The 12,974-nt window shown below is 47.4% G+C and overlaps 1 protein-coding gene across 4 annotated transcripts in view; it reads left to right on the top strand.

Annotated features, from left to right (window-relative positions):
* Positions 1-12,974, top strand: part of LOC144099460 (uncharacterized) — a 181,784-nt gene that overhangs the window by 31,263 nt on the left and 137,547 nt on the right. For all 4 annotated transcript variants that reach the window (XM_077632770.1, XM_077632773.1, XM_077632772.1 and 1 more), the window contains one exon: positions 3,463-3,694. In XM_077632770.1, coding sequence (XP_077488896.1) covers positions 3,463-3,694 — 232 coding nt within the window. The remainder of the gene's footprint in view (positions 1-3,462; positions 3,695-12,974) is intronic.

Raw genomic sequence — 12,974 nt, 5'->3', positions numbered from 1 at the left:
AATTGCCCCAGGTGTTTTCTATTGATTAACACCACAATTAAAAAATAATTCCCTATCCTCGTCGGTTTCAGTGACTATTGGCTTTCGTCATGTGACCTGGAAGATTTTTTTTATGCTTTGCCCCTTTGAACCATGCCACTGCAGGGAAGCCATCACGCGGGTGACTGCTGCTGCATTCCAGATCTCTTCCACGTGCTGCCATATTAGGCCTTTTTCGTGTGTTTACACATGCGCAGTTGGTTGCTAAAAGTATTATATGACCAGAATTTTTTGAAATTTTAAACGTAATAGCTAGGAAATAGTATCATCTGGCAATGTTACATCCGGAAGGAAAATAGCATAACTGTATGACATTTTTGGTTACAGCGTTAGCATTAGAATGCTTAGATAAATGTAAACCCAGCGGTGGCCTTCTGTCGGTGACCAGCCTCCGATTAAGCAAAAAATAAATGGTAATACTTATGGCCTTGCACGGGTTTCAAACCTGCGCCAGCGGCTGCTTTAGACCACTTGGCCATCGTCGCAGCCTTCGTTCTCGCGTGTTGAACTGCCAGCCTCTTGCACTATGCCTTGGATACTTTCATCTTCATAAACTTTCATTCATGCTGTAGTCTGTCCAAATGCAAGAGCGTGCGGCCACCTGCACTTGCAAGCCCACTTTTGAACGCATGGCTGGTTTTGTGCGATCACTTCCAGGTAGGGTGCCTTGTTACAGCTTCCTTTGCTAGGGTGAAGACACCCCTTTTCAGATCTAGAGATGCCATTTTGAATCACAGAGGTGGTGCTGTTCCCTTCAATACAGAGAAAGGTGCTTAAATTTATTCTGAAGTAAGACGAATATGTGGAACCAGTAATGAACGCTCACATTTCATGTGGCTAATTGAGAGTGCGCTTCAAAACAGTGAAGGTGTCACCACCCTACGAAAGGAAGCACAAGGTAGCGCACTCTGACGAGCATGGAGCAAGTCGCATGGAATGGTAGCAGGAAGGCGCCAAGCTCAGTCAGTGCCTTGCTGGACTCAATTTCGGAGTCTGGCGTCCTACCCCCCTCATTTCCTACCTTCGCGCTCAGGCCATGCTTGTCAACAAAATTTGAATGAACGAGGATGTGCCACCTGACGAGCATGGAGCAAGCCACACAGATTGGTGGGAGGTTTGAACTGCTGTACAGGATAACAAAGGAGTTAAATCATTATTGACGTCAATGAACTCAGTTCATCATCGCAAAGTGCTCTCAAAATTGAAGTGCACATGCTAACGCATTTCCCTCCATACCAGTCACACTGATTGCCTGTGAATCGCCCACGATTCTGAGTGTATAAACTGGGAACGTATCAACAAGGTTTTACTGTGCTTTGAAAGCATTTTAGGGGCACTTAATTTGTACTGCAGCTTTGCTTAATTCAAACTTTTTGTCTCACTGCAACGGTTTCGGCATGTAAACGAGTGGCGGCCAAGGTATCCTCTATCAAGCCTGCCTTCTCCTTACCCATTGATTATTGTTTAAAATGTGCCAAAATTTTCTTGACCATTGATTTCTGCTTCCTTTGAAGTGTTGGGCTTTAAAAAGGTGAACTATGAATTTTAGATGCACATTGAACTGTGTTCTATAATTTGTTATGAATGCAAGGCATGGTACCGCCCATTCTACACTGCTGATGCAGACTGTAATTTCAGAGTGAGTCCCTAATTGAAGTTGTACTCCTTTGACATAGTTTACTGATCAAGTTGAAGTAAAAGTGGAAGTTTTTAGAGCAGCCCATATGCTGTAGAAACCTATGAAGAATACAGGAAAGACTACCACCAGGCTGGAATCAAACACAATAACTGCCTGTGAACATTACACAGTAGAATCTTGATGATACGAATTTGTAAAATTCTCTGGCCTGAGTGCATTGTGTGCAATGTGAAGATGTTACGAATGCATATGAGCCATGACTGCACCCTCTGGCACAAACGCCTCCTGCACATTGCCACCGCTACAATCGCTAGTCATGCGGTACACACCACAGGCAGTGAGCAGTGGCCCGCACATCGAAGACTGTGCAATCACTAGTCGAGTCGTATGCACAGGAAGCAGCGAGCGGCGGTGTGCGGCACAGATGTCGCCAACTTCGTGATCGCCAGTCACGTTATACGCACCACGAGTAGTCAGCAGTGGCTGCTTGGCCATATATAATCCTGTCAGGTGTAAACAATCTGCGAGAATGCAGTTCCCATGCTTCTGCATGCAGATTTAGTTCGTTTTGGATGAAATGAAATTTCGGATGATACGAATTTTTTCACGATTCCATGAGATCTGTATCGTCAAGATTCCACTGTGTAGTCTTTTGCTTTTCTTTTTCCATCTCTGAGGACCAGCGTAATTCATGTTTTATGATGGTGGGTGATTGCCTTAGCTGCCTGCGTGCCATTCAACCCCGTGGAACTAGTAATGGTTACATGCTTACAACATATATTTATTAAACGAATAAAGCGTGTGTTTATTCGTGTTTGAAATAAGCCCAGTAGTACCTCTTCTGCTGTAGTTTAAACCAGGGAAAAAGCTTGGCCTTGACCCAGTTCATTGCTTGACCAGGTTTAGGTTCGCTTTTTGCAGTGGCAGCAGTTAAGGGCACTTTTCCTGGTTCTGTGGCATCAGTGTCAGCATATCTCACTTGCACAGTGATGTCATACATGACGCCACTGTAGCACAACATGGCAACGCGCTACGTTAAGTGGTCCCAACAAAGTGACATCATATGCATCTGCCAGAGAAGACAATAATTAGGCAATAATAATGCACCTTTTTAGTTTAAAGTGACTAGTAGAATAATTTCGAAGCGAATATTCAGAACTTTTGGCACACAAGGCTGCTACATGAAAAAAGAGTGCATCGAAGCTGTGTCGAACACATTGAAGCTGTGTAGATGTTTTGCAAAAATGGCCATCCAAAAACAAGAGACTCAACCTAAACATGGAGCTAACCTATTTGCGGGTTCTGAGGTAGGTTCAGCTGAAATGCTGGTGTTATGCATCTCGTGCCAGTGCCTGTTTCGCGAATGGAAGGCATGGAATCTGCACCATTTCATCTGCTTTAATCAGCACTTAATCCAACTTCTGGTCTTCGTTGTTATTGTGTCGTTACGTGGCTGTTGCTTTCCCTGCCATCTCGCAGGATGCTCATCGAACTGAAACTGCACAAGGCTAGCGTACCAGAAACATAATACACTTTGCACAAATACTTTGAGATTTTTAGCACCAAACATTGAGATCGAATCGAATAATCAATACTTTACTATTCGACCATATATTTGAAATACTCATATATTCGCAGAAGCCTACAAATAAGAATGAATAAATAATATGTTCACCACCGCTGCTAACAGTAGTAGCGGATCTCACATTACACAGTGGAAATCGTTCCGTGATTGTTTTTTTTTTTTTGCTGCCCTGACTCGTGCATTGGTATGTGCACCTCAGAGACCCCGCCCTCACCGGAGAGGAGTCACGGCACGCTCGTTGCCCACGTTGTCCAAGGCGTCGCGGGGCCCTGGCACTGAGGCCAGCTGCAGCCTGGGCACACCACTGGCCAATACTATGATACACTTCAGCTGCCGCAGAATCCGCGTGGGCTCCTACACTGTGGCGTCCGACAACCACTGGGTCACTGCCTCAAGCCAGGGCTTCGAGTTCTCCATCCCACCAGCAGAAGGTGGGTGCCAGATTCGATCATTGCTCTTGATTGTGGCCCTCTCATAAGCTGGGAGTTAAAGTCACTATCGATGATGAGCCATTGCTGTAACTGTCACACAGCAGAGTGATTCTTGCAGCAGAAGTGGCGGCAGCCATCTCCTTGTTGATTGTTTCGTTCTAGCTCTAATGTTTACAGTTTGCTGCTTGTGGCGCAGGTGGGTGTGCAGGAGCACCACCGATGGTATACATGAGTAAGAGGGAGAGTAACACCAACTAAGGTTAGCGAGGGAGGGGAGGGAGGGGAGGGAAGGGGCGAGGAGAAGCACCATGAAAGCAAATATTAGGGAGAGGGCAAGTGATGCACTTGCCATGTCACTGCTGCTACTCGTCAGGCAGTGTGGTAGGTAACAGCACTGAGGAAATCACGGGTGGTGGGAAGACGCATGCCACAGGTGTAACAGCATGAAGCAGAATGAGCACCACATCAGCAAATGCAACAGCTATCGCTGAGCTTAGCACATTACGCAGCAGTGCTAAACATTGCCAATTATTTTTACCTTATATCTTGTCTGTGCTCCCTTTGCAATACATTAAAACCTCGCTGATACGTTTTTAAGAAAGTTGTGAAAAAAACTTATCCGGCAGAAAGTACAATCCAAAACAGCCTAATTTTGAAAAATATATCCGTAGAATGAGGTACAAAAACATTTATTGACAATTTCACTGCATAAAAATATCGATTAACATATCTTGGCACAAGTTCTGAACAGACCCTTTCTAAGAAAGTGCTTGGAGAATTAAGTCCGCGTTTGTGCTGTTTTAAGCACGGATGACTTTGCAGCGCATTGGGTTCGTGGACGGTAATGGCAAAAGTAACCAAAATCCCTTCCTCGTAATTTTTGAATGCTTCTTTCTTTTGCATCGAAGTGCTGAGGAGAAGCCACCTTGGCGTCTGACTGCCTTAAACTGCATTTCTCAGACCCAGCCCGCTTGTAATGTAAGTGCATCGCTGTAATTCATAGATGCATTGCCCGCTTGCCCTTATGCACCGTGAAGAACCTCAGCTCTTCTCTTCTTTATGTCGCACCCCGCAAAAACGGCCGTCTCGAATTCTAGCGTGCAGTTTCTTTTTGAAGCGAAGAGCTTCACTAGGCTCGTCAATACCGGGCTTTGCGTGAGCCACACTACAGATTTGCCACAGCTGTGGATGGGCGAGACCGAGTGATGTCACGCGGAGCGCAGGTGGTCGCTGCTGCCGCAGCCGTCGTAGCCACCGCGCGCTGCCTCCCGTCTGACCTTTCGCCATGGAAGGAGGAGAAGAAGACCCAGAAGTAGTAGCGTGGGAGTTGGCTCAAAAGCAGCGAAGTTATAAAAAGTGCAAGGCTAGACAAGCAGCTGAAACGCCAGAATCATGAGAGGCACGCCTTGCTAAATGCTTTTCGCTTCGAGATATCCAGGCCACTTTAATTAAGCGTCAGCCCAACTTTTTTTGTTGTTGTTAATGATGGTGGTGATGCTTCGCCTCTTTGCACATGAACACTGCAGAGAATCTATCTGAGCAGGTAACTGCTGCTGCATTCCAGCTTTCCATGTCACATGCCCTCACGTTCAGCCCTCTTTTATGTTTGCACATGTGCAGTTGGTCAGTAAACGTTTTTTATGACCACAGTTTGTTGAAATTTTAAATGTATTAACTGGGAAATCGTGTTATCTGTGAATTTACTAAGTAGGTGTGTGCGAACCCAATGGGCACTGGAACTCTCTTGGACATCCCATGGACGTCCGAAACATCCACAGGTTGTCCAACGAAGTTTTAATGCCGATTGGGAATATTGAAATTTTCGAATACGAATATGGAGAAAAAATGCCTTCGAATATCGTATCAAATATCTGTTGAGTACAAAAAAAATTTTCAGAAAATAAACATTTGCTGTTGCCCTTATATTTTTTTTTTCAATATAGCGTATGGTCTTTGCAACTAAAATAAACGAAATTAGGCTGCCTCAGTACCGTATAAAAAACATGACGTGCACAGAAATGTATACTACTTGATTAGACAGCACAACAGTATCCAAATTGTAATGAGGACATGAAAAACAACATCCATAAAATGACAAGACTGGCAACAAAAAATTACATGATGACTAGTAAAACCTCATTCATTCGGAGTTGAAGGGACTGGAAGAAATGCCCGCTTCATCCGAAGGCCTCGGTTTATAAAATTGCATGTGCCCCCCCCCTTCGAAAAAAAAAAAAGCCTGCCTTAAACGTGTAGGAGCGGTAAGGTCTTATTAGGCGGTTCCATCGCACTAACATCTGTAAGCCCGTGATGAGCTGCCCGTTTTGGAGTACTGGAAAAACAACACAAATGGAAGCGAGGGGCTGGGGAGCACACACTGGCATCGGAACGGCGAGGAAAGGAAAGGAAAGGAAAAAAGAAGTAACCTGCGACGCGCCAATTGGCGTCCGAAAGCCACGCGGTGCTGGGAATGCGCGGCCCGGCAGGTGCATTTGCCGCGGAGTAGCGGCGAAGCTCAGAAACCAAAACTACGGACCCAGGCTATCTTTTTGATGTAGCGACGGGCTTTCCGATCGTTGTCACGCCTGCCGTTACGCCCACTAAAGAGGTGCGCGGGTTACAATGCACCATGCAATAAGTGAGATTTTTACAGGATCGCTTGCCCTATTGTGACAACTCTCGTGCCCCTTCAGTAGGCTTTGCCGCATAGCTTAGCTTACAAAACAGGATGGCGGAGGTCACGCTCGGAGAGTTATGAAGGCGACAGGACGCATTCTTCGGATGTGGGCACTAATTATGTTATGCATTACGGAAAGATTAAAAAAAAGCGCGATTTCACGTTCTGATTGTTCGAAGCAGGCCGTCGGCCATCTTGTTCGCACCATGTGTGATATATGGAAAAGCCCTTGTGGAATGTCTCACGAGGTCAAGCCTAGGAATGCGATCGGTCCGCGTGATAAATGACTGATAAGGAAGGGAATAGTACCTCTGCATTGTTTTCCTGGAACTTTTAACTCGATCATCGGCTAATTTGCCCAGATATTGTGGTCTTGCCATGGTCGAACTTATGAAAGTCTGCGCAGTATACGATCGCCATGGTGAGTATCCGGGAATTTTCGAATATTCGGAAATTCTCGAATACCAATTTCTCGAATATGAATACGCATTGAATATCAAACATAATCGGTTCGTATTCGAAAATTTCGAATATTCTCATACCCCTAGACTATTAACCGAAAAAACTATAGTGTAACTCAGTGGCACATTTTTAGTGTCCGCGATTTTGAGTGTACGAACCGGGACATCGCATATGAACCGGAGACATATCAGCAAAGTTTTACTATATGTTTCACTCACTGCTTCGTCGCATCAGAGTGGTGAATAGTTGGTGGCAACATCTTTTCGCAAACAGTGCAACAATGGGATGTCTAATCGGCAGGGTGTCATTATGTGTTCATCTATTTGGTGATTTTTTTTCAGTGACTTGGTGATTGTTTTCTGGAGAATAAAAATCGCAGGCAGCATTCCTGAAGGTAATCCATCAGTCTAGTAGCTTTTTGATTCGTTTGCTGATTCACTTTGGAATGACAGCTTTCTTTCAGAGCAAGAAGCCATCAGCTCTCTTGGGCAAACTCTGGCCGGTCTAGGATATTCTGTACCCGCCAAGGAACGCTGATTATTGTCCGTGATCTCCTCATAGCCTCCCGCGACGTGTGCCTGTTTCCACAAAAGAAACTCCTTCTCCCGTTGTATCCTTCTTTTTATCTGTTCTTCTGCCTCGAGAGCTCTTCTAGCTGCCGCGATGGCTCAGTGGTTGGGGCGCTCGACTACTGATCCGGAGCTCCCGGGTTCGAACCCGCGGCGGCTGCGTTTTTATGGAGGAAAAACGCTAAGACGCCCGTGTGCTGTGTCCTGAAGTGGTCGAAATTATTCCGGAGCCCTCCACTACGCACCTCTCTCTTCCTTTCTTCTTTCACTCCCTCCTTTACCCTTCCCTTACGGTGCAGGTGTCCAATGATATATGAGACAGATACTGCGCCATTTCCTTTCCCCCAAAACCAATTATCATAATTATTATCCTACTACCACTCTGTTTTCGTGAGAGCGCCTCTGCTGCTTGAACAGTAGCTACAGCATCCAACAGTAGTCACAGAGGCAAACAAGTTTTGAGTGCCCAGAACCATAGTAAACCTTGTTGAGATGTTCTTAAGAGAAGATGCGGAAAAAACATATCCGAGAACATGCAGGTATGATCCCAACCATCCAATTTTGAAAAATGTAATTAATCTTGATTAGCATTCCCGGGCACAAGACCTGATGCTGACAGAATTTAGTCCACATTTCTATTGTTCTTGACAGGGAACAAACTTAGCAACACATGCATTCCATTTACAGTAATGACAAAATTAACTATCTTTTCTTCATTTACAAATGCTTCGCCCCCTTGTATGGTTGCACTGCAGAGAAGCCGGCGCGCAGCTTATTGTCGCAGTGTTCTTGCTTCGCATTCCAGAGTCTTGATGCTAAGCAAAATGCTTCAGGCAAGCAATGCTGTCTCATCACCTTTGGAAACATGTTCAGCTAGAACCACCTCGGTGCACTGCAACAGGGGAATGTCTTGAGACAGCGTGGGATAGCTGTCCCCAGACAGTTCAGTTGTGCCATGATCAAGTGGCTTCAAGACTTGCAATGCTGCATTCATAAGCTTCCAGTCAATTGCGTTCAAGTTTGGAACTGCATCAGATTCTGAAAGTTCTACAGTGATGACCGTACGAAGCTTCACGAGCCTGGCCATCATGCCATGATCACTGTTCCATCGCATTGGGACATCTTGTATAACCTCGAGAGTGTCTAGCTGCATGTTTCGCTGAATCCTGAAGCCGTCCTCGGGCCTTGGCACTTCGTTTGTATCTAGCCACAATCACTCTGGCCTTAGCATAGAAAAACCCTGACACTTCTCTGTTGGCATCACTGACACACAACTGAAGAGTGTGTCCAAAACACTGCGCACCACTCCAGGACAACCGCGCAACTACTGAAGTAAAGTTCCTTCCATTATTTGTAATGACAAAGATCGGCACAGTACTGTGGGCTGGAAGTTCCCACTCCTCAATGACACCTACGATAAATAGCTCCAGGTTTTCTCCAGTGTGAGAGTTTGTCATCTCTGTGCAAGTCAATGCATGCACGTGTTGCACGAACTCCCTGTGCATGACATGACAAGTTACACAAACGTAGCTGTCATTTGTCCGTGATGCCCAACCATCAGTTGTGATTGAGAGCGACTCCACTCCACTTGCAAAAATGTCCCCAAGCTTCTTTTTCACCTTCTCTTTGCTTGATGCATAGAGGTCAAGAATAATGGCTCTTCAGAATGTTGTCTGAGACGGCATGGCTTAATCCGGCATAGCGAACTTCATCACATCGAGGAAACACAGTTCTTCGAGAAGGTTGTATGGGTGCATACCATGAGCTGCGAAGTGAGCTATCAATTTTGTTATCTGTTGGGCCTTTCGGGCCGGCGCCTTCATTTTCGGCTTGAAACTGTCGGCTATGGATGGCTGTTGAGCACTTGCTTTGCTTGCCCCATTGAGCTTGGATGGTCTTTCGCGTGCGTCCTGCTTCTCTTGGTAGTCCTTGTGCAAGTCCAGGTGTCTCTTTAAATGCTTTGATAGGGTTGTTGTCGTACCTGTTGATGTCTTCAGGACTGCCTTGCATTTAAAACATCGAGCTATGGTTCCTGGCGGAATCTTTATAAAAAAGTTCCAAATCGGATTGCTGGTTTCATACACGTCCTCCATGGTGCCCTCTCTGGAGTGGTCCAAGGCGGCTGGGACTGATCAGATGCCGCCGCACCAGAGATAGAGTCGCCCACTAAACGCAATCGACCGCGCCGCCGCCGAGATGCGTTTTTTTTTGATAGCGTTGTTTATTGCCTTTGGGCATAAATGGGGTTAGGAAGAAAAGAGAAAAGAAAGTAAAGAAAAGAGTGGGTGGGTGTTAAATAAAGCAGGAAAGATGTGCCAATTTAATGAAGGCGAGGAGGGAGCGGTGATGTGGCCCCTGCGTCCAATCAGTGTATGAGGACGGGTTGTCTGGGTGGAGACCCGCTGCTGCCAGGTGGCGAATTCTTGTTGGTTTCAATGCCGGGCAATCCCACAACAAGTGGTGAATGTCAGCCTCAGTGTCTTGTGAGTTGCAGACTGGACATCCTGGGCAAGTATACAAGTGGCGAAATTGAGGCAGTGTCCGAGTAACGGCAGGAGTGAGGGCAACTCCGACCCGGATCCTCCGAAGCACAACCTTCTCTGCACGGGTAAGACCGCGGGGGAGGGTTATCGCACACGGAGGGACGAGAGCACGTGTGCGGCGCCGGAGGTGTTCCTTTCTTGTGAGTAGGAGGGTAGCATCATCCATAGTGAGGAATTGAGGCATTGACGTGGGCAGTGTTGGCAAGCGGGTTGCAGAATCTGCAGATCTTTATGAATTGAGTAGGTCATGTGGGACCCACTCAATTCGAATGGCTTGTGGGATGCGAGCCGCCAGGCGATGTATATTCTGGCACATTTCTGGGCTGCGGCTGACGCGTCGAAGTAGACGAATTACTTGAAGGGCGTCAGTACAGATGATAATGTGGGCTGTAGGGAGCAAAGTAACTGCGACTACAGAGCGAAGTGCATCTTGTATAGCAAGCAGCTCAGCACAGAAGGAAGTAGGAGGTTCCTCGAATCGAAACCTGGCCGTCTTGTTAAGTGCAGGCTGGCAGGGACAGTGAAGCACAGTCGTCGTTACACAGCCCTGGATACTGGCATCAACATATATAATAATTGAGCTGTGGGGTAGATGGCTGTCTTGTTCCGCGATTCGCTCGCGAAGGGACGATGCCGCATAAGGTGAGGTTGGGCGACGTAGATCGGTAGGTTTGTTGTCGCTCAACTGCACAAAGTCCCATGGAGGAAGAACTGACAGTGGCGGTGGCAGTATGGTGTGTGATGAAGCAAAGGTCCGGAGTGCTCGCGGTGAAGGCAAAAGGGTGGCCTTAAGGCTACGAACATCACGGCACTGCTGCACAAGCTCGTAAAGGGTATTTAACTGAGCATTTTCTCGAAGTGCCACGATCGGCGTGATGCGTGGAAGGCAAGTAATAACTCTCATTGCCTCTCGATTGACGGCTTCCAGACGGTCCCACTGAGCTCTGGTTAAGTGTTGGAACTGTGCTTGGTAAATGAGGCGCGGTTGCAAAACCACTTTCACCAAATGTCGTGCGACATGGGAGCGAGCGCCGCCGGTTTTGGGAGCAATACGTCTGATTAGGCCCAAAGTCTGCAACGCCTGCTTTTTAGCCTGAAAAAGCCAGGCAGTACCCGTTCCGGACTGATGTATCGACAAACCCAGAATTTTCAATGTCGAAGATTCTTGAACTGGGGTTCCAGATAGTTGGAGACGGATTGGCATGGCAGCAAGTTTACGGCGTCCCCAGCGGTTGGCCACTGACATGAATGTAGTTTTGCGCACTGAAAGCTGTAGGCCGACAGACATAGCGTAATTGGCGGTAATATTTAAGGCTGACTGTAGGCCGCCGCTTGAGTTAGCAGGTCATGGTGAGTGCTCCATACTGTGAAATCATCAGCGTACAGTAAGAACTTAATGTCAGGGACATCATGTAAGCACCATGCAAGAGGAATGAAGGCAATATTGAACAGTGTTGGTGACAGCACCGAGCCTTGGGGTACACCGCGAACAGATTGAAATGATGCTATGGAGTCACCACTGAGGCGTATGGCAAATCGTCTGCCTTCAAGGAAGGATTTTATAAAATTGCATACTCGAAGAGGGAAATGCAGCATGTCAATAGAATGCAAAATGGCAGCATGACTTATATTATAGTAAGCCTTTTCGATATCTATGGCGAGGACAGTGCGTACACTGTGGCTGCGAGTTGATGACAGAACTTGCGACGCCAAGACAGCCAAACCATCTTCAGTGCCGATGAATGGACGGAAGCCAATTTGGGCGGGGTGGTAGAAACCGTGGTGCTCCAGCCACCACGACAGTCTTGTGGCTAACATTTTCTCTGTCAGCTTGCACAGTGTTGATGTTAGAGAAATAGGCCTGAAGTTGCCAAGATCTGTCGGTGGCTTCCTGGCTTTTAGAATTGGGATCACAGTGGCCAATTTCCAGGTCTCAGGCACAGAGCCGTTTAGCCATACTGTGTTAATGGTGTCGAGAAGTTGAGGGAGGACAGCACAACTCATGTTCTTGTACACCTCATATGGAATGGCATCCCGACCGGGCGATGTCTTTCGTTTAGCCTCATCTATTGCTGCAAGCAGCTCAGGCATGGTAAAAGGAGAAGCAACAGCCTCGGCATCTGGTGCTGATGGCAGTGTATCTACGTGAGCTGGAATCCCTGCCAAGTTAGACTGGTTAGCTGAGGGGGGCAACACATCATATTTTGGAAAGAATTTCCGTGCCGCTTCTCTGGCGAAATCATCAGGAGACAAGTCAGCTGCGAAGCATGCGGTGCTAGCTGCGTCGGGGCGACAGTGACCGTGTTTCATTGCATGGAAAGTTCGCCAGAGAGATAAATTCGACGACTTCACAGAAAACTGCTCGCACCACGCATGCCACTGCCTTCGTGATAGATCATGTTCGTATTTGCGCCTTTGTTCTGAGCTTTCCTGGCTTGGTTGTAATTAGGTTGGATTGGATGGGAAAAGTATTGTCGTGTGTGTTATTATCATTCTCTCATTTTGCACTTAATGTCATCTTCAACCAGCGGGGTGCCGATCGACGGTGAAGAGGTAGAAGCTTAGCAGAACGTGCTCGTGAGAACGGTCGCGACCGCTTGGCCTGTCTCTGGCGCCCGCTACTGTGGTCCTGGTCCCCTATTGTGCCTTCGACCCGCGACGTCTGAACGACCTGTGACATTCTGGTGGAGGTGCCATATTATGCGACGTCATCCCCTACCTCCCGCTTCGCAGAGTCCCATTCCCAGCCCGGGCCGCTGCCCCTCTGCTGAGGAGGACGAGATCCGTGCCAGTCGGCGACTTCAAAGACTCAGCCCCGAATTCGGCCTCTTGCCGCATATTACCACAAGGTCTGTTCCAGCACTGCACATGGCTCGATCCACCGTGAGCCAAGGCCAGCGGACCAATTCTTTGCCCGCACCTGCTGTGGTTTACCTCCCCGTCGCTCCTCGTTCCGCTGTCCCGTTCCGTGGCGAAGCCTCTGAAGACATCGACGATTGGCTTCAACACTATGAACGCGTGGCCCGCCA

Source organism: Amblyomma americanum, chromosome 7, assembly GCF_052857255.1.
Source record: "Amblyomma americanum isolate KBUSLIRL-KWMA chromosome 7, ASM5285725v1, whole genome shotgun sequence".
NCBI classification, from domain to species: domain Eukaryota; kingdom Metazoa; phylum Arthropoda; class Arachnida; order Ixodida; family Ixodidae; genus Amblyomma; species Amblyomma americanum.
This window is presented reverse-complemented; position numbering and strand designations above follow the sequence as displayed.